Below are 22061 nucleotides of genomic sequence, written 5' to 3' on the forward strand. Positions count from 1 at the left end.
CCAAAATAAAACAGTGTTTGAAATAAGTAAACAAACATAATCCACAAGTCTCCAGTCTACCAAAATTATAAATACATTCTTCCTTTAACCCAGCAACCCACTGTAGAGCTCGCCTACAAATATAATTAAGCCTGCATAAAATAATACCTTCGCATTTGCTTGATGCATTGTTTATGACAGCAAAAGGTTAGACACAGCTCACATATCCAGCAATTAAGGAACTGAATCATGTATTCAGAACAGCATTGAGAGTTCAACTAAAGACAACATGTGCGTATGGGCAGGAAATGCAGGAAGGATCCCTGTCTAGGATGGGAAGCAGGAAATGTAATATACGCTACTGAATCAGACAGAATAGCAAGCCCTCCTTTTCATTCTCTTATGGAATACATAAAAATGATAAAGTCGTGTGTGATTGTATTGTTTGATTCCCATTCCTGATGTTTCATGACAGTGGAACACGCTGTTCCATCTTGAGGAAGTTAGTCCTCAGGATCAGGTACGAATTACTCTCACTGGTCTTTCAGTTCCTTCCTTTATAAATGAGAGATGGATGCGTGAGGATATAGGTTAGAGTATCTTTCTTGAAAACTTGCCCATAGAACATTCTAAATTTTAACAATTTTCCTCAAAGTTGTTGTGTTTTGTTTTCTGTGTTTGATTTGGTTTGAGATGATCTTGCTGTGTAGCCCTGGCTGAGGTCCTGAGACAGTGCAAAGGGATGCCTGCTCTCTGACGAGGTGCGGCTCACAAATATAGGTGAAAGCTTAGACAGAAGCTATGGCCAGTCATCAACACAGGGCTCTCAGTTCTGCATTCTTGTTAGACAGAAGTAGGATGTCACAGTGGCTTAGATAAGTGCAGTGGAGCTTGTGTGCTGCAGGTTTGATGAGCAGTGATGCCCAGTGTGCTGAAGAAACTTGATTTATGTGGGAGAAGGAATAACTGTGCCATAGCCTGTCCACTTGGAAGCTACCTTGGACATGCAGAACCTGATGCATCTGTTATGTCATTCTTTCTAAAGTGGTAACTGTCGTTACACTATGTATGCAGTTGTCCATATTAGTCTTTGCTGTTAGAAAAATCTGATAGTCTTGATTACTTGTAAACTAGAGTATATTTTGTTTTATTTTCTGTCTTAGTTTTGATTCATTGGAAATTAGAGGATGTTTTAAGTTTTCTGTCTCTTTACATATGCAGTAATATAAAATTCACTAGTAGGGCATGGACTCACTGAAACTGAATTTTATAATTGCTTTTATAGCATTGGCATGAAATCTTCTCGGTTTTCTGTAGTTAAAGTCTCATTTCCATCCTTCAGAACTGAAATTAAGCACTAGGGAGAGTTGGAGATTTCTCTGGCCACTCACCTATGCAGCATTTATTCTGATATCAAATGCCATCATTTCTCCACCCCACCCTAATGTTTATTGTTAATGTTGGTTTTGTTAATGTAATTGTTGTGACAGTATTAATTTTATTTTATTTTTTTAGGACATGGCTTTAGTTGCCCCTGAAGCGCCTTCTGAACAAGCCAGAAGAGTTTTTCAAACCTATGATCCAGAAGGTAAAAATACCCTCTCAACTGCATTGTATGTCTTGCTGTTTGAAATATATTGAGACTCAGATTCTATTCAAATGATATGTGGCAGTTCTTAAAGAAAAAAAAAAAAAAAAAAACTTAGGGAAAGTGACAAAAATGGAAATCCAAGAGACTAACCAGCAAAGATAGACTGTGGCTCCCCTCAGATTCTGCCACTGAGTGATTGTGTTTACTGGAATCCTAAGTTAAAGTTGACTTACTATTTGATACTAGATGTCAAAGGTCAGGAGTCACTTACAAAGGAGTCTTCCTTATTTCCTCATCCAAATGAACACTGAATAAGCAGATCAGGCTAGAAAGACAGCTCAGCAGTTAGAGGGCGGCTGCTCTTGCAGAAGATCCAAGTGAGGTTCCCAGAACCTACAGGTTGGCTTACCTGTCTTTCTCTCTCCCTCCCTCTCTCTCTCTCTCTCTCTCTCTCTCTCTCTCTCTCTCTCTCTCTCTCTCTCTCTCTCTCTCTCTCTCTCTCTCTCTCTCTCTCTCTCTCTCTCTCTCTCTCTCTCTCTCATAATTGAAAAAAAATTGTCCTGTGGAATATTATCATCCTGATCTTTTACCTTCTGATAATGTTTATTCTACCAAAATTAATTTTGAAAATTTCACATTTTTAATTTAAATGGCCACTGTTACTGTCACCTGAGGAGTTTCAGTGGCCTTTTGTTTATGTATTGAGGAAAACCTTGTGCTTTAACCTTGTATCTCCCTCCCTTAAAGACAGCTTCAAAGTGAACACTTAAATCCTGTGGTAAATTACCACATAGAAGTGAAGTCCTAGGCCAGGAGAGTCCCTGGGAGTCAGAGGAGCTTCAGTTGTCCTTGTGTCCTCTTGTCTTCAGCATTAAGCTCTTTACTCTTGAGAATCTGCCCTTTCCTCTTAGCAAGGCTACTTTCTCATGTTTCTGCTGTCACTGTCCCATCAGGGAGCAGATTTTGTTGTAAGTGACTGAAAAGACAAAAAAATGAAAATTCATTTCAGTGCTAATCCCTAAGCTTGGTTAACCACGGTCAGTGATGAGAAAAGAAAACTTATCTTCATTAAGGAAAACTTGTGTAGAGAGCAATGTCTACCTGAGGGAGAAGAACACATTTTGTTCGCTTACTTTTTATTTAATACTTCAGTTTATATAGCCCTACTAAGGCACAAAACATACATGGGATTCTATTACATTCTCACCATGATAAGTAATGAGTGGACTTGTACTTCAGGCCAGCCACCACCACTTCCTCTGTGAGACCACATCTTGCACCTGCTTTGTTTTTTAAGATTTACTTTTATCTTGTATTTTTGTGTATGTGTGAATGCCGAGTGTGTGAGGTGGAGGGGGTGTGCCATGTGTATGCAGGTACTCTCTGAGGCCAGAGGGTGTCACATGCCCTAGAGCTGGAATTACAAGTGGCTGTGAGTCACCCAATATGAGTCCTGGCATATTCTGCAATAGCAGCAAATCTTCTTAACTACGGAGCTGTTTCTCCAACCCCTACATATTCCATCTTCTAAACATAACGGTGACTGTCATTTGTGTGGAGTATCACAGCTTAGAAAACATTTCACCTCCATGGATGTATAAAAGCCATGCCTTGAATGTGGCTGATGGTAAGGCTCAGCTAGGGATGTATTTGCTATGCTGTCATGAGAACCCACCTAGCCATGGTGGTGTGTGCTCATGGTCCCACTGCTGAGGACTCAGTGATGGGAAGATCCCTGAGCCTCACAGACTGGCCATCTAGCCAAAGTGAATCATTAGGCTTCAGTGAGAGACCCTTCCCCCAAATAAGGTAGAAAGGGACTGAGGAAAACACTCAGTTTCCACCTCTGACCCCCATACATGTGAGCACACAAACCTTCATGAATACATGTCTACACCCACACCAACAAAAACAAAAACTTTGCCATGAACCATGACATGGACCTAGGCATTAGAGAATATCATCATTTTTTTTTTCTTTTTGCTGTGTTGCTTTTGTATGTGTCACTTTCCAAGGTGTATGTGTATTTTTAAGAACCAAGAGTAGACTCTAGATGTTCTAGATCATCAACTCTTGACCCCTCCATACATCACCAATGTCTGTTTTATAGCTAAACTCATAGAGGGTGCTGGAGCCACTCTAACACTGTTGACTAAAATTAGACTGCTGCTGATACTTGGATATTGATGTTCCTTTCGCTTGAGCAATTAGAATAATCTGTATTTTAGAGTCTTCAAGATTCTTATTTATTTTATTCTTTAGACCTCAAATTATTTGTAGCTGGGCAAGTTATAGTTCTACTAGCCCTTCATATTGAACTCTGTGCACTTTCAATCTGTCTTGAAAAGGATGAATACTGCTCAAGATGATTACAAATAGGAAAGGCCTTTGTATAGTCCTAACCTCTTTCCTGCCTGGTAGACTATAGAATTAGGCATCCTCAGTGAGCAGCGGCTTCCTTTATTCTGTATTTGGTTACAGGAGTAGGACTTTTAGACAAGATTTTTTAGAAAATTATCTGGTCCTTGAAGAAGACTTTATGTTGACTGCTAATTTAAAGTAGAGGCAGTCTTCAGGAATGAGTACTTGTGTACTGTGCATTGAAGGTGATAGCCACTGACTGTTTAGAGCTGCTATCATTTCTAACTTTCCTACAAAGGGTTTTGCTTGTGTCATTATAATTTTGGCATCAGCAGAGTTTGGGTCACCTTTTTTGTTTTTGACACTTAAGTTCTTTATAATATTTTAAGCTTATGTATAGTTGCATCATTTCTCCTTCCCTTCCATCTTTGTTCAGGTCTTGTTTAGGCAGCCATGTTGTTGAGATTTGATGGGTGTGGTTTCCCTGACATTTCTAGGAAATGAATTCTCACGGCAGACTTCCTCCAGCTCTCACAATCTTTCTGCCCCACCCCACCAACCACGTGCAGTGTTTCCTGAGCCTTACATGCAGTGATTGTGTTGTAAATGTCAGTTGGGGTTGGGCAGCATTTTGATAGCTTGTGGTTTTCTGACATGGCTTTTGTTACAAAGAGAAGTTTCTTTGATGAAGGAGTGAAAGTTATACTTTCCTGTGGTCATAAAGATAAATACTTAGAATATAGTTAGAAATTATGCTGGCTTAATAAGGCGACAGTTGTAGGTTCTCCTCCAAGATCCATGATCTCACTAGCTCTGGGTAGTTGCTTAGGTTTTCAGTATGAGGGGTGATTTCCCTCTTGCTGAGAGGCCCTTAAGTCCAATTAGAGAGCTGGTGGTTACCAACAGGATATATGTGCCTCTATTACACTCTTAGAGTTATCGTGCCATGCTGACGTCATAGCTGAGCATAGGTACTGGTTGCTTCCCTCTCTTGGAACCTTCAATAATACCTTCTGGTACCATGAAAGCTAGTCTCAGGGAAGAAGCGTTCAGGTTAGATCCAGCTCTGATTCTCTGGGTCCTCTGTCCAAAGTGCATAGTCTCTTCAGCAGTAGAGACTTACCTTCAACCTCTGGGAGGCAACCAAGGATAATAACAAAACCTTATAATAGTTGGGAGTCTCTTGAACAACCCTGACCAGAAGCTCAAAATGAGGGTAGGGGGCATTTCTCATACCTGGTTTTGGGGCTTATGTTAGTCTATGAGGACCATTGTCAACCCATGTGGGGAATTTTCATGTAAACTGAATATGTATACATACATACATACATATATAATTACATATTTAATTTTAGGGAGGTAGATAATATAATTCCTTATGGCTTCTTCAGATATCCTTATCATTACTATATCATTCTGCCTCCATCTGTATCTATTTCCCTTCACCATCTTTAATTCACCTCCTCCTGCCATTTTTTCACACTTCCTCCTTCAAATCACTATACCCTGCTATTCCCCTCTCTGTTGCTCTTGCCCTTTCCTCTTCTTCCATGGTTTCTTTTTACCTGCCCTGGTTCTGTGATTGCTCCAGGTAATATACTTACAACTGGAGATTTAGACATAGGAGCCACAGATGAGAAAGAACCTGTGGCATTTGTCTTTCTGAGTATAAGTTACCTTATTCTAAGATTTTTTTTTTCTAGTTTCATCTATTTACCTGCTATTTTCATGATTTTGTTAGTTTGTTTTGTAGCTGAAACTATTGCTGTGAAAAGACTCCATTACAAAGGCAACTCTTAAAAGAGAAAACATTTAGTTAACAACTTTCTTAACAGTTTCAGAGATTCAGTCCATTTCATCGAGTTGGGGAACATGCAGGCACCCATGTGCTAGAGAAGTAGCTGAGAGCGTTACATCCGGATCTGCAAATAGGCAGAGACAGTCTGGACCTGGCAGTGGCTTTTGAAACCACAAAGCCCACCCCCAATGACACTTCCTCCAACAAGGCCACACCTCCTCATCCTTCTAATTCGTTCAAACAGATCCACTCCCTGTTGACTAAGCATTCAAATATATGAGCCTATGAGGGTAACTCTTATTCAAACCATCACAATAGTGTATATGTACAAAGTTTTCATTCATTAGTTGAAGGACAGTTGGATTATTTCCATTCCTAGCTATTGTGAATAGAGCAGCAATCAGTATGGTTGAGCAAGTATTTGTAGAGTAGGATGCCACTTGACTAAAATTGTTCGTCATTTATAGTAATTTTCTGATAGAATTTTGAGGTATGTTCCCTCTAGTTGTGCTTTCTCTAGGACTTTCATTATGAAAGCATATCAGATTTTGTCAATTTTTCTGCATCTATTGAGATGATCATGTGATTTTTGTCTTTAATTCTACATGACTTATTACATTTGTTGACTTGCATGTGTTGAACCATCCCTGCATCTTCAGCATAAAGCCAATTTGGTTATGGTGGATAATCTTTTTGATATATGCATTTGGCTTGCCAGTATTCTATTAAGGATTTTTTTAATCTATATTTTTTGAGGATATATCTTAGAGTTTTCTTTTTGTGTATGTCTTTACATGGCTTTGGTATTCAAGTGATACTGCCTTCATAGAGTAAGTTTTCCTTCTATTTCCCTTTTTCTTTTTATTCTTTCTTTCTTTTCTTTATTTCTTAAAATAACTTAAGAAGGATTGATCATAGATCTTTGATGGTCTAGTAGAATTATGCTGAGAATCCCTCTGGTCTTAGACATTTTTTTAGTCTGAAGACTTTCTGTTACTGTCTCAGTCTCCTAATTTGTTATGGGTCTGTTTTAGCTGTTGATATCTTCTTAGTTTAATTTCTCTCTCTCTCTCTCTCTCTCTCTCTCTCTCTCTCTCTCTCTCTCTCTCTCTCTCTCTCTCTCTCTCTTTCAATTTAACAATATAATTTTGTTTGTTTGTTGAGACAGGGTTTCTTTGTGTAGCCTTGGCTGTCCTGGACTCCCTTTGTAAACCAGGCTGGCCTCAACCTCACAGAGATCCACTTGCCTCTTAGAGTGCTGGGATTACAAGTATGTGCCACTAGATGTAGCGTCCAACATAATGTTGTAGAGGAATTTTAATCCAGCAACATTGCTGCTCTGGCAAGGGATGACATCCAAAGCCCTAGGTCTATGTGATCTGGCTGGGATACAGACGCACCCTTAGTACACACCTGTAATCTGAAATAGTGACATCTAATAGAGGGGCAGACGAAGAGACAAATCAGAGAAAGATTTGACAGAATGAAGCAGAGATCGGATAAGCCTAACTCTCACAAGAACAGATAGAAAAGAGAAGCTACTTTAAGAGCACTGTGGAGAGAGCGAGCAGGAGAATTCTTGGAGACAGTACAATAGAGTTTGGGAGTACAGAATTGTCCCCGACCCGCGGGTTCAGTTATTCAGGGTCTCGAAGGGGGTCGTGGCCTGTGAAGGAAGAACGGGCGAGAGAGAAGGCACGACTCAAGAAAGTATGTCTTATCAAGAGTCATTTACTGAAAGCAGGTGTATGATTTTTAAAGTGTGCTTCAGGAAGGGTGGGGGAAGGAGGGAGAGCAGTGGGGAAAGTACAGAATCTCTCCGGGGTAGGAACCCTGGGACAATGTGTGGGGCGGGGGGAGGAGACAGGTGGCCCCGCGGTCTTTTCCCAGAGACCACAGCACGTCAGATGTTCATGTACCGTGACTTCTGAGAAAGGCTACAAAGCCATGGTACACTGAGTGTTCCTTTTCTCAGGGCCAAGTTCCCTCTCCTGGGGCCAAGCACGATGTTTGCGGTTTGTCCGTTGCCAGGCGAAATGTTTGATAAGTTCTTTCTGTATAGGCTGGCTGGAAAGGGTCAGCTGGAGTTCAACGCAACCAGGGTCTCTCAGCTCAGCCAGGGTCTCTCGGCTCCCAACACAGAATAGTTCAGTTCAGTTTGGTGCAATTCAGTTGAGTACAGTTGAGTTCAGATGCAGTTTTTCCAAGCAGAACGATTCAGTGAGAAGTGGAGAGAAGCTGGTTTGAATCAGTCAGCTTAGGAGTTTTGAGCCAGAACAGCTAAGTTGAACCAGCCAGCCAGAGCTTAGAAAGAGCTAGAAAGGATAAGCTTATTCAGAAGTAATTCTTGGAGGCTGAAAATATTCTAGGCCTAGGTTAGCAAACAGAGGCAAGGCTGGAAGCTGAAGCCTTCAAGGTCTGGGCTTACAGAAGATTAGATTGTTCAGAGGCTAGACCAAGGGCTATTTAGATACAAACCCGCTCAGCCCAAGCCATGGATTTGTTGAGCTTAAGTATGGCTCTTACCTTATCCCATTATCTGAGGAAATAAAAAACTACATTTACATAATGCAGTCCAAGTTTTTAAAGCATTCCTCTATGATCTGAATTTTTTTGGTGTTTATTGTAATATTTCCCTTTATTATTGTGTTAACATCTTACTCTTAATTTGGTTTTGTTTGTCCTTCCTTCCTTCCTTACTTTCCTTCCTTCCTTCATTTAGTGGAGCCAAGTGTCTGTCTTGTTATCATCTCAGAGAATCAGATCTTGGATTTGTTTATTGTTTTCTATGTTTCTATTCAAATAATTTCTTGCTGATTTTTTTTTCTTGCTGTTTACTGGTTTTGAGTTAGGTTTGTTCTTGATTTTCAAATTTTTGAGATGTATCATTAAGTTATTTATTGGTATTCTTTTTTAAATTTAGGTGCTGAGGACTATAAAGTTCCCTCTTAAAACTGCCCTTAATGAGTCTCAAAGGTTTTGTGTTTTCATTTTCATTTACTTCCAGGAGTATTTTTATTATCTTATTTCTTCTTTGACTCATTTATTATTCAGTAATCAGTTGTTCAATCTTCATAAGTTTGTGTACTTATTAGAGATTTCTTTGGTGTTTAAATTTTGTTGTATTATGGTCAATTATTTCAGTCTTTCTAAATTTAAGATTTGTGTCCCTGGTCAAGATCTATTTTAGAGAAGTGTCTGAGGGCTGCTGAATAGAATGTGTAATCTTTGGTGTTTGGGTGGAGTGTTCTGTAGGTATCTGTTAAGACCATTTATGTGTGATGTCATTTAATTCTGATATTTCTCTGGAATTTTTTCTACATGACTTGTTTCTTGAAGAAAGTAGGGTTTGAAACTACATACTGTTAGTGGATTAAGGCTAGTCTCTGTATTTAATTCTAGAAGTTTGCTTTATGAAATTGGTTGCCCCAAAGTTTGATGCATATACATTTAGGATAATAAAATCCTCTTGGTTAATTGTTCCTTTTATTATAATCAAGTATCTTTCTTTAACCTGTCTATTGGCTTTAGTTTGACTATTTTGTCAGACATTAGAATATCAGTGTCTGTTTGCCTAATTCCACTGATTGGGGTACTTCTGTCTGTCCTTTCTCTCTAAGGTGGTACCTGTCTTTAATATTAAGTTTTCTTGTAAACAGCAGATAGATGGATTTACCTCGATCCATCCAGCCAACTTGAGTCTTTTGATTGGAGCATTGAGGCTGTTAATATTTGAAATTAATGAGACTGTAAATATTTAACATTTTAATGAAAATTGTGTGTCGAGTTTAATCATTGTATTGTTAAATTTTGTATTTTTATTGTTGTTGATTGTATTCTCCTTAGTAATTTGTTTTTTAGTAATTATTTACTAAATTTCTTTTTACTTATTCCTTTCTTCACTCCAAAATATTTTTTGTATTTTGCTTAGGCTTGGTCTGCTGGATGTATATATTTTAGACTGTTTGAATCAAAAAATTTTTTTACTTCTCCTTCAACTCTGAAAGATAGTTTTGCTGGGTGCAGTAGTCTAGTTTGGCAGTCTTGGTCCCTTAGAATTTAGAGTGTGTTGCTCCAGGCTCTTCTGCCTTTCCAAGTATCCTCGGAAAAATCAGCTGTTGTTCTAATAGGTTTTCCTTTATATGTGATTTGTGGTTTTTTCCCTTTCAACACTCTAAGTATGGTATGTTCTGGGGATTTTCTTTCCTCATCTTGTCTGTTGGTGTTCTATGTGCTTCTTGTATCTGTATGGATATGTCTTTCTTAGTTTGGAGATGTTTTATTGTATAATTTTGTTGAAAATCCTGTCTATGCCACTGATATGGGATTCTTCACCCTGGTCTTTGTAATTTAAAGGTTTAGTCTTTTTGTGTGTCCCACATTTCTTACATGTTACTCTCTTGTGTGTTGGGGGAGTTGTTGCTTATTTGTTTGTTTTTGTGATCTTTATCTTCAAGTTCTGATAGTCTATCTTCTGCTGGGTTAATCTACTTGTAAGGCTCTCCCTTAGGTTATTGAGGTTTTCAATTCCATCCTTGGTTCAGCTTTTTTTTTAAATATTTCCTTTCATTGAATTTATTTTTCAGTTCCTATATTATTTTTATTATTTCTGTCAGCATTATGTATAATTTTTTGGGGGGACATGCATTAGTCATGTGTCTATTCTTTTAAGTTCATTATCTCTAAGTTCGTGAAGATGGGTTTGCTTTTGTTCTCTTGGGGTTTTTGTTGTGGTAGTGGTGATGGTGGTTGTTCTTAAAACTACTTCAATTTTTTAAATGAAGTTTATGATGATTCATTATAATTCTGTGTCCTGAAGTTCAGGTAGCTAATTATCATTGGAGAAACTCTCTGTATGGCTGCTGGATTTGGTGGCTTAAGTACTGCCTTGCTCTTTCATATTTTGTATTTTTGCAATGAGATCTGGGTTAGTTTTGTGTTTAATACAGATGCAGTAGGCTAGAAACAGAGCACAGGAGGTGTGAGCCAGGTTGGGCCTGAAGGTTGGATTTTGCTTAGGTAGAATGAAGTCAGATGAACTCCTGGGGCCTGCGCTGGCACACAGGATGTGATTTCTCATCTAAGTCTTGAGTTTGAAGGCAGATCTGGAGTTGGGAGAGATGCATGGAGCAGACCATCAGGGGGAGTTCCTTGCTAGGCCCTCATATGAGATGGATAAGACTTGGCTAGGCAGAAAGGTTAGATACGGGAGCCTGCAGATTATCAGCAGGTGGCATGCTCCTATGTGGAGCCTCAAGTTTGGGGGCAGCACAAACAGGGGTGGCCAGATGAGGCTGGCCACTGGATACGGGTTACAGGCTAGACCTGTGGGTTGGGGAGGTTGAGGCAGACTCACTGTTCTAGGCGGTAGCACGAGATATACAAGACCCTAGTAGCGAGTTTTCTTTTCTTTTTTTAATATATTTTATTAATTTATTCATATTACATCTCAATTGTTATCCCATCCCTTGTATCCTCCCATTCTTCCCTCCCTACCATTTTCCCCTTACTCCTTCCCTATGACTGTGACTGAGGGGGACCTCCTCCCCCTGTATATGCTCATAGGGTATCAAGTCTCTTCTTGGTAGCCTGTAGCAGGTTTTCTATATGATTTTCTTTAATTAAGCCATAAAATGTTTTCTGTGAAGTTTTCATTACCAATATTTGCCTCCTTGTACATTCCAGCTGTAGCTTTTGTGTGGATGTGTTGTTGCTATTTTGTTGTGTTTAGTTTGAACTTTTTAAAAAATTGAATCTATAGTTATTAGTTAAAACCATTTTTTTTTGTTTGTTTTTTGCTTTTACATCATCAGTATCTAAATAGGACTAGATTACTACATTTTAGTAAAATGAGACTAACAAACAGAATTTATACCAGGTGGTAGTAGCTCATGCCTTTAATCTCATCACATGGGAGGAAGAGGCAGGCAGATCTCTGTGAGTTCAAGAGTAGCCTGGTCTACAGAACGAGTTCCAGAACAGTCAGGGCTACACAGTGAAATCCTATCTCAAATAAACAAACAAACAACAGAATTTGTTGTAAAGAATTCTTTTTACTAGATTTCTTCATGACAATTTAAGGATTTACCTAATTACTGAATTATGTTGTCATTTTAAGTGGAAAGAGTCTTGACCCATTTGCAGGTTTGTGAAACTGCTTTAAAAGAAAATAATTTAAATGTAAGGTTTAATTGGAGTTCTTAAGTAGTTCCCCCACCCCTTGAAGATAAATCTCTGCCTGTGTGCCTCAGAAAATTTATCTGAGTGAGTACCTAGGAGTAATAGGCTCTGTAGTATATAAGAACATGTATAGTTCTTGAAATCTTGACTCCTCTAATATGATCCCTTCCTCCCCAGACCCTCGTCACAGCGCTCTTGTTCCAACTTCTCCTTAATGTTTTTTTTCCAGATAATGGATTCATAGCTGACTCCCTTCTAGAAGATGTGATGAAAGCCTTGGACCTTGTTTCAGACCCCGAGTAGTGAGTGAAATTGGAAGTGTTATTTTGATCACTCAAAAAAGATTCCATCAAGTTGAAACATTATACACATTTTTGCCCTTTAAAAAAAAAAGAAAAAATTATATATATATATATGAGAGAGAGAGAGAGAGAGAGAGAGAGAGAGAGAGAGAGAGAGAGAGAGAGAGAGAGAGAGAAGGGCCTAATCCAGTCTGCCTACACAGGCAGGCATATCTACTATAGTCTTGCTTCTTGACTCTCCATTGATTGTCTTGCTTTTAAAAATAAGTCTTTCATTATTAATTTGATTTTTTTTCCTCTCTAGAAAGACTTCCTTTTTTAAGATTTTATATATGCAGTTTTGTTGAAAACAATGACTTTGCCTTTGTTTCCGATTACACTCATGGCCTTCCTCAGGCCTGCTGAAACTCAGGGCTTTGCATAGATCACTAAGTGCCACCAGGGCACGAGGGCCCATGCTGGTCATGCTCCAGAACCTCCTAGTGCTGAGGCCATGTGTCACTGAACCTGCCTAGACACTTCACACAGATGTAACTTTCATAAAACATTTTTTAAAAATAAAGTTTTACCCCTGAACACACCACTTGGATTCCATTTCTAATGAAACAAACAAAACCCCCAGAACTTGACCTAGTCTAAACACAGGTAGAGGAAAGGGGGAGACAGTCAGACAGATAAAGACACCCACCAAACTCCGAGCATGGCCTCCTGCAGAGTCCTCGACCCCCTGTGTCTGGCCACTGCTCCAGCTGTCCACCCCTAAAGAGCCTGAGCCACAGACTCTACCATGAGCACTGGTGAAGTGTCCTGGGGAACTTGATCAGCCACAGTGCATCATAACTCCCAAACATGGTGCTTTGCTTGTTACATAAGAGGCTACGTCTAACCTGGCATTTAGATGGGGGGGGGGGGGAACACCTAAAACCACCATTGACGGTTTGGAAACCCTTTAAGCCGCACTTCACATTTCTATGCCTCCTTGTTCTACTCATCCGTGACATTCTCCACCTGCCTCGATTGCCCCTAAATGGAGAGGGCTGTACAGAGCTTGTTCACTTCAGGTGGCCACTGGACCAGCAAGGGCCATGCCACTGTCTGCAACTCGCTGGACTCGAGCCTTGATGCCCGTAGCCTTGTTCAAGTGAGATTGTCCAAGAATGTTAAGCATCTATCTCATTTATTTCTTACATAACGTTTTGAAAGGCATTTTTTCCTATCTGATGTACCATTGCCTCTTGCCTTGTTTCTTTCTGACTCCTGAAGCCTAAAATAGTTTTTAGAAAAGCAAATGTTCCATTTGATTGTTGAATTCAGCCATACCTAGGGAGCAGAGGGAGTCTGCCTTTGGGAGTTTACAGCTTGAGTTTATAAGCCTTAGTTTTTAAATTACTTTACCTAATAAGGAACAATAGTCTAAAGTCATCGTCATAATTTAAATTTTAAATAGTAACAGATTACTCTGATTTAAAAATAGCCAAGTTTTGGCAAATTAAATGTCATTCCTGTGTATTTGTCATTAAAGTTCTAAAAAGAACAGCTCTTAGGGTTTTGGCATCCAAATGGGTAGTGCCAGAAATTTAATCATGAAAGAACAAAATAGTTTTGTGGGGTTTTGTCTCCTTTGGTATTCACTGTTTTTCTTTCATCCCCCCTATAGTATAAATCTCATGAAGAATAAATTAGATCCAGAAGGATTAGGAATCATATTGTTGGGTCCATTTCTTCAAGAATTTTTTCCTGACCAGGTAACATATCCAAGAGAATATATTAATTCATATGTTATGTTGAGATTGATCATCTTTGAACAGGGATTTATTTTTCCTAAGATGTATATGTGAGACTGAGAAAACACTATTACATAAAGGCCTTTCCATACAGAGTTCAGAAAGATATGTATGCATGTGTTCAGCTGTGTAGTGCTCAGAAGACATGTATGTGTCAGTACCCAGAGTGCCCAGAGGGGTATGTGTTTCAGTACAGCAGTGAAGTGCCCTGACAGCATATAGACTGAGACAGGGATACAGGCAGGGCCCAGAGGGTATGTCTGCATTCCAATACAGCTTTGCAATGCTCTGACGTGGTATGTGCCAGTACAGTGATTGTGTGTGTGTGTGTGTGTGTGTGTGTGTGTGTGTATACACTACTGATATAGCAGCTACCTACCCCTTTCATCAGGTATATGCTATACAATGGGTTTGTGTCCTGGTACAACAATGTAGTCCTCAGAGTATGCATGTCAGCACAGTATATATGTGTGGCACGTGTGCTGGTGTAGCCATGCGCCCCTGTGATTTGGAAGTTTTATGTTACTGCAGTGCTGCAGCTCTCTAACAGCGTCAGTGTACTGTGAACTCTGATGGGTGGCAGAGGACAGTGTAATACTACAAGAAGGATTAAATTAGAAAGTGCGCGAAATAAAGAACAAGAGCACTGTGCTTCCTCCCATCCCTGAGTTCATGCTCCAGGGAACTGCTGTGGACTAGCATGCATCTTAGGACACTGCCGAGCAAGAGAAGGGCAGGAGGCTCCTAAGAGTGAGCCTGCGTTCCACAAGAGAAAGGTGAACGAACGTCCCATTTTTGTTTTTAGTGGAGCCGCCCTGACTCCTCTGGGGACATGTCTTCTGTTGGGCTTTGGTGCCTCAGGTAACAGGGCTCTGTCTGTGCTCACACCATCTCTGTATCCTGCACCTGTCTTTTTCTTTGAGCTAAGTGAAACTTGGTTCACCACTGACCAGAATTATTCAGCTTAAAAACCATGGTCACATCATCCGCTGTCAGCAGTTTAAACTTTCCCACTGGAAATGCCAGTTGTTCAACTACTTAGAGAAGTGTAGTTATTTACTTCTGATATGCTTGTTAATTTGAATCTTGGGTACAACCCTGACTTGAACAGAGTAATCAGTATTACCAGCATCTAGTCCTAATAGTCGAAGACATAGGCTTCTTGTGGTTATGATGAATCAAGGAAGTGAGTGGTAAAATACAGAAAGCAGTCAATACTATAATAGTACAGTAAAAAAATAAATAAATAAAAATAAATAAATAAAAGCAAAACAACAACAACAACAACAAAAAAAAAAACAGAACAGAACAAAGCAACCCTTTTTCCTAACATTGTTGGACTTTACCGTCCAGTGTATTAACATTCCAACTACTGGGCTTTTCTGAAAACTCCATTTTAGAATCTAGCATACTTTGGCTATATCCGTGGGTGATTGATTATAGCATTGTAAAGTTCTGCAATATTTGAGGCTGTGGTTATATCCCAAGAAGCCGATGCCAGTACATTATTAGCAATACTGGTTGTTAGTTTTAGATATGAAACACTCATATTGGGGTGGGGGTTGAAAACTGCCTGTCTGGTATAAGACAGTTAACCAGTTCTTTTGGCTGCGACTGTGTTAATTACAAGATGATGATTAATAATAATTTAACTTATTAGCACCAGGAATTGATAGCTTTCATATTTTATTAATTCTTTGAGAATCTCATACAATATCTGTGATCATACTTACCCCAGCTCCTCTCCTTAACTTCTCCTAGGTCACCCACCTGTGCGTCCTCTTTGTTGTTTTATTTAATAACCATCCTTGAGATGGTAGAGGAACATCCTAGTCGCCTTGTGTTCTACAGGAACCAGCCCTTTCTTCCTAACTGGGTATACTGTGTTCTGAGTCCTCTGACTATTTGCGTACTTCCCTGTGGTCTGAGCAAGGTCTGCATCCCAGCCTGGTTTTCTCGTTGCCCCATGGGACACATGTGAGCCTGCCACCGTTTTCCTTTAGAGCTGTAGGTTCTCAAACTGTAGTATGTAAGAGCTGGTTAGAACTGCAGATGCTCAAGGCTCTCCTTAGATCTAGTGACTCCTCGGGCACTTTAGAGACAGAGCACAGCAATGCTGCCGCACCTCTGAGTGACTCATGGAGTCTGACTTAGAACTGCTGCCTCACAGGAGACCTTTCGCATTTCTACCTGGTCACATCCTATGGGAACTCAGACTGTCTATGTCACATTTACCTTCCCTTCTGACCCACACTGCTGGTGCCCTGACTGTACCCAGAGTGCATTCCAACACCGTTGCTCACTTTGCCACCATACCTAAGGGATGACTACAAGGGTCACTCAGTAAACATGTGCTCAGTTACCTAAGAGTAAGTGAGATAAGTTACAAAAAACAAGTTAGGACAGCACAGGAAATATTTAAGGCAGTAATCTTTGCATGCTTCAAATGGCGGCAGTGCAAGGATGCTGCATTGTTAAATGGCAGGGCAGCTGGCTTACAGTGAGAACAGCAGATGTCTTGGTTAAGCATATCCTGTACACCTTGTAAATTGAGAGCAATTATCCACCCAATTTTGGTAGTGAAGATTAGGAAATGTAAGAGGGTCCAATGTCACTCAGCTGATAACATGGCTGCCAAGAGTGCAACATGGGTCTATGCAGCTACAGAGGCAAAGCAACTTCCTAACACTGCACTGCCTTTGTGGTGCTTCTGTGTGCCAATTGATTGGTTAGCCCCCTCAATAATACAAATAGCATTGATGTAAGAAAAATGTTTATTTTTTAAGTTAAAACAAAGTGTGAAAATCAAGACCCAAATTTCTCAACTAAGTAATCATAGTGACTCATGTGTGCAATTAAGGAAACGATCACCTACGTTCAGTTTATGACAGCTTAGGTTTTACTTGGGAAATATTAAAAGTAAATGTAAAAATGTAAAGTCTTCCAGAATAACATCCCAATCATGGAAAGTCGCAGGAGGCTTACTCTCAAATTAACTGAGACAGCTGTTACTTAAAGCTCCCAGAGAGGTAAGAAGTTCAGCTGGTGTGGTCAGAGAAAACTTTACAGGAAAGTAAGATCTTAGGAAATAAAAGATGGGGAGAATTTTAGAAAGAAATATGAGTCAGGTGCGGTGACACATGCCTATAATCCCAGCACTCAGGAGGCAGAGGCAGGCGGATCTGCCAGCCTGGTCTAGGATAGCCAAGGCTACATAGAAAAACCCTCTCGAGAGAGAGAGAGAGAGAGAGAGAGAGAGAGAGAGAGAGAGAGAAGGGAAGGAAGGAAGGAAGGTGTCATTCGTGTCTGAGGCAGAAGCTGGGGGTCAGACTGAACAGCATATAGAGACCTGCGTTGTTTGGAGATCTGTACTTGCTCTTAGCGTAAGTGGGAAAAAAACTCAAAAGGGAAGACATAGCTCACAGGAACTGAAAGCTTGGGGAAGGGACACTTTCTCTTATTAAAGCTGCGCCCTCTTAGCCCATCTTTTGCTTGGATCTGAAGCAAGAGCTGCCAGCAGCCCACCTCCCACCAAGTAGAAAAGATCCTGTGGAGGGGCTGTGGCCCAGTTTAGTTCATGCCCATTCTAAGTCAGAAATGGCTAGGAAGACAAGCTGAAGGAATGGAAAATTCAGCTAGGAGCCCAGGCACTGTGAATGGGAATAAAGTCTTCTTAGGCATGACTGATGTGTTTTGATTTCTGTGAAATGGTATTTTTTTAATGGAAACTTCTGGTTCAATATGGTGGACCAAACTGAAGATATTGGTACATGTGTATTTGTGGTTGAAGTAGAGGTGGGGTTGCTGTGCTGCGTGTTGAGGAGCAAATGTTTGGCAGAAATGTATTTTAGGAGATATTTGTTAGGATCTTCTCTTGTTTTAATGCAATACATACATCTACTTAGAGACATGAGCAAGCACAAAAGAGCTTTTGCTGGTCGGGACTTCTCTGCTTCCTGAGGCAGCTGTTTCCTTTCTCAGCTTTCCTGGCAGTTAACTCTATTCAACTTGTCTTTATCAAGTGATTCCCCAATAACAAAGATTTAAGAGATTTTCATCTTTATGTTCATTGTTCATTAGAAATTGCCTGATAAAAAGATATAACTTTAAAGTTTTAATAGTACTTTATTTATAATAGGGCTCCAGTGGTCCAGAGTCTTTTACTGTCTACCACTACAATGGATTGAAGCAGTCAAATTATAATGAAAAGGTATGAGAATTCACATAGTAATTTGTCTTGAGCTTGGTTGGTGAACTACATGAGGGCCAAATATGTCTGAGTCCCCTGCAGTTGCTACTTAAGGATGATGCTCCAGGAGTCTCTACTGCCACGTGTGTGTTAGAACTGGCTGGGTTCAGTTTGACTGAGACACAATCTGCCTTCAAGCTGTACATTGAACTATGGAGTGATGACGTCACTGTGGCAAAATAACTGTCTGCTCTATACACAGTGTTACTCTCTCTGCACTGTGGAGTTATTTCCAAATCAGCAATTCTGGGTAATCCGCAAAAGGTTGTTTGTTACTCATCCATTTAAATACCGAAGTAGACAACACTGATTTTTTTTTTTTTTTGAGATTTTTTTTTTTAATTTGCAAAATGGCTTTATTGTACATTTACCTAATCTTTAGTTTCATACCACTTTCTGAGGTCAGTATTGTCTGTATCTGTCTGCGTTGCAGAGGGGCCTAAGTGCAGGTAAGCAGCTTGCCCAGGGCCTGGAAGTGACAGAGCTAGCATGGAAACTTGTCCAATGTAGCCCAGAGCCTCTGCTTCTAGCCCTTTTGCATTGTTCCTCTCCTTTCCAAGCCCTGTGTCTGAGTGCACCAGCCTCAGTCAAGAAAAAAGTTAGTCTGAGCACTTGACTCTTTTGAGTGAAATGCCACTTTTGTGTTCTTGTGGCAAGTCTTTTGTCTTTGCATCTACTCAGGAAACAGTCACAGTAGGTGTGGCCAGGAGTAGAAGAAATAGTGCCTTTTCAGTTTGATCTCAGGCTGGTTCGCAGAGGACTCCAGAAAGTAGGTGGTAATGTAAATTAGGTACACTACGTCAGTAAAACCCAACTAAAGGGCTACATTTTACTTTTATTTTCACAACAAAAATAAAAACCAAAACTTTTCATATATCACAAATCCTTTCCCCAGCCTATTGTTCTCCGTCACAGTCCGATCATCAGGAAACCCCTGGTGCCATTTCTTACTGTCTGTGTCAGTGAGTCTCATCTAGTTGTTGAAGTTTTGCCTAGCTTCATCATCACTAAATATTACTTCACTGCCACAATCCCTGCAAGGTAGTCAAATATTATCCATATTTTACAGATGAGGCCTCTGAGACAGGGAGATTAAGTGACTCAGCCAGAGTCACACAGCAAGTCCTTGACAGAGCTGGGGTTGGGACTGCCCTCCTGATTCCCAATCCTGGCCACGCTACCTGTATATAGTAAGTTTTCAAACTGTGCTTGTGACCAGCGTCTGACATACTAACACAAGAGCAGCAGTGGAGGTATACAGACTATTAACGTGACATACGACATAACAACCCGAAAGCACGCATGCATGCCATTTATGCAAATGTATGGAGCCCTGCAGTTATGCAGTGGCTAGAAACAGGGCTGAGTACCCAGTCAGGGACCACCCAAGATGCAGGAGAATGCTCGCCCAGGCTGCAAGGCAGCAAACACTGTGGAAACCACAGAATAGATTGCACTGCTCTGCCAAGGGCTTCCTGCTCTGATGCTGTAAGCAACTGGAGAAACAGGTCCTATCTTGACTCATATTCCTTTCGGACAACCTTTTAGAAAGTAGCACTTTTGTTTTGAGGTTGAAAATGTGAGTTGTAAATTTAATATGAAAAAAAGTGAATTTCACCTTAATGCCTTTGGACTTCCCTAAAAAGTAAAATTCATAAACCAAATTATGTGACCTAATATAAAATATTCCTTTCCTGCATCAATTGCATTTTTAAGGGAACTTTTGTTGAAGATGGATAAACTTGTTTCTTTTGGCTTCTTGGTCACATTAGCTTATGGCTTTTATGTTAGAACATAGTTGCCATCATGTGTATCAGCCACTGAGTAGGTAAAACGGCATACTTTGGAATAGGGCAGGTCATAGCCATAGCCACTCCTTTCAATTGCATAGTGCTTAATATACACATTGAAGCCTTGATAGTGAATTAGGGTTCTACTGGTATGTCAAATAATTTCAAGTATTTTATTTTTAAAAATAAGGCAAAATAATGTTTGTCTTCCCATCAAATTTTGTTAAATGTGATCATTGCCACAGGTTAGTTTGCTCTGCCACCCTTCCATGACTTTTGTGTCTGTCCTCACATCTTTTGTGATTTTTTTTCCCTCCATTATTTTCATATAAAATATACTCAAGAACTGCATTTCAAAAACATTCAGTCCAGAGACAGCAGAATCCATTAAGAAGCATGCAAGTCATCTTCAAATCTGAACATGCAGTCTGTACTCTGAAAGTAGAAGATGAGGCACTCTCGGAGTGCACAGGCATGCTCTGTTGAGTAGCAGGAGCACCCGGCTGCCTCGGTAGCCTGGCCAGAGAAAGAACAACAAGCAGTCTGGGCACTAGGAAAGAAACACCCTGTTGTCCATCATCAGAAGAATGATGTTTTCTTTATCTAAAAGTTTATGGCTTGTGATTTCACCTATCTTTGTTTGTTTTAGTCTTGATCTTGACTTCTAAATTTTACCAGTTAACTAACAATTAAGATTTGTGTCACCATCTCATTCACAAATTTATTTTGCAGATGCAATAGTTGTGTATAATTCCTACCAAGCAATTAGATGTAAAGTTCCACATAACGAGCTCTTAGACACATACTTGCCTGTGAAGCTGTCTGTAGCCATGTGAGAATTTGCTATGAACGTTAACTGACCTTACTGGCTTTTCCTCTCAACAGGTAATGTATGTCGAAGGGACTGCAGTTGTTATGGGTTTTGAAGACCCCATGCTACAGACAGATGACACTCCTATTAAACGCTGTCTCCAAACCAAATGGCCATACATTGAGTTGCTGTGGGCAACAGACCGCTCTCCTTCACTCAATTGAGTTCATAAGAAAGATGGTAAAAACAGGTGTTGAAAAGGGGAATTCATGACTGGCTACATAAAGCTAAACACTGGTATTGTTGATTAACTGTAAATAACAATTAAAAACACATTTTCAGTGTTTAAGATATGTTTAAATTATTTGTTCTAAAGCTTTATGTTAAAGGTTATCCTATTTTAATCCTTTCTGTGAAATTTACTAACAAAATTAAGCTTTAATTAAAGTTCATCACTTCTGCAGTCAGGTAATTGGCTGTTACCGGATTACAAACGCAATATTACAGCATTTTTATAATGAGAATCAGTCACAAAAATCTGCCTGGGATTTCATTTGATTCAGGTTCGTTCTATTGTATTATTTTTAGCAGCCTCCACACCAAAATGCAGAAGTTAATTTTTGTTATTTTTGTTTTTCATTGCTAAAATCTGTTTTCCATGAGAAATGCTAATAAATATCAAATTATCAGCTCTTGTCCTACTAGCATGTTTACAAAAAAAAAAAAAAGATAATATGTGGGAACTTCCTGTTTGCTCAGAGGTGCTCTGTATTTTTTACAGGGATGGGGAGAGAATCTGTTTGCTTGGTGGTCTTAACACTGTAACTTTCACTGTACTGCTAAATACACTTCTCCACCTTTGTTCCTGTAAGCCAGCTCTCTTGTAATGCTTATAGGCGTGGTAAATGCATGAGAACATCTGTTGTTACATTAGCATATTGCATTATTTATTATGATCCCAGTTAACACCATATAAATAAAGACTCTCCTTTAATTACATGCTTGCCCTTTTACGTTAGTGGCTCATCATGATCAACAAATGCTTATAAACACTTCTGCCTTCCACCCTGTTAACTGCTGCTCACGACGTCTTCTTACTGCTGCTGCATGAAGTGGCACAGCATGATGCTTTGGAGGAATCTTACAAATTGTTACTCAGCACTTTGAGTGAGGGCTGAGGATGTAGCTTAGCAGTAGGTAGGGTGCCTGTCATGCA

The 22061-nt window shown here is 39.8% G+C and overlaps 1 protein-coding gene across 3 annotated transcripts in view; it reads left to right on the forward strand.

Moving 5' to 3' along the window:
- The window catches only part of Mindy3 (MINDY lysine 48 deubiquitinase 3), a 66815-nt gene extending 44971 nt beyond the window's left edge, over positions 1–21844 (forward strand). For 2 of the 3 annotated variants that reach the window (XM_051151311.1, XM_051151309.1), the window contains 4 exons: positions 1495–1567; positions 12139–12211; positions 13869–13956; positions 20920–21844. In XM_051151311.1, coding sequence (XP_051007268.1) covers positions 1495–1567; positions 12139–12211; positions 13869–13956; positions 20920–21069 — 384 coding nt within the window. In that variant the 3' untranslated portion in view covers positions 21070–21844. Of the gene's footprint in view, positions 1–1494; positions 1568–12138; positions 12212–13868; positions 13957–18133; positions 18206–20919 lie in introns of all 3 variants that reach the window. The other variant, XM_051151310.1, reaches the window with a different exon arrangement.
- Positions 21845–22061: the final 217 nt, after the last annotated feature.

Source organism: Acomys russatus, chromosome 9 (genome assembly GCF_903995435.1).
Source record: "Acomys russatus chromosome 9, mAcoRus1.1, whole genome shotgun sequence".
NCBI classification, from domain to species: Eukaryota; Metazoa; Chordata; class Mammalia; order Rodentia; family Muridae; genus Acomys; species Acomys russatus.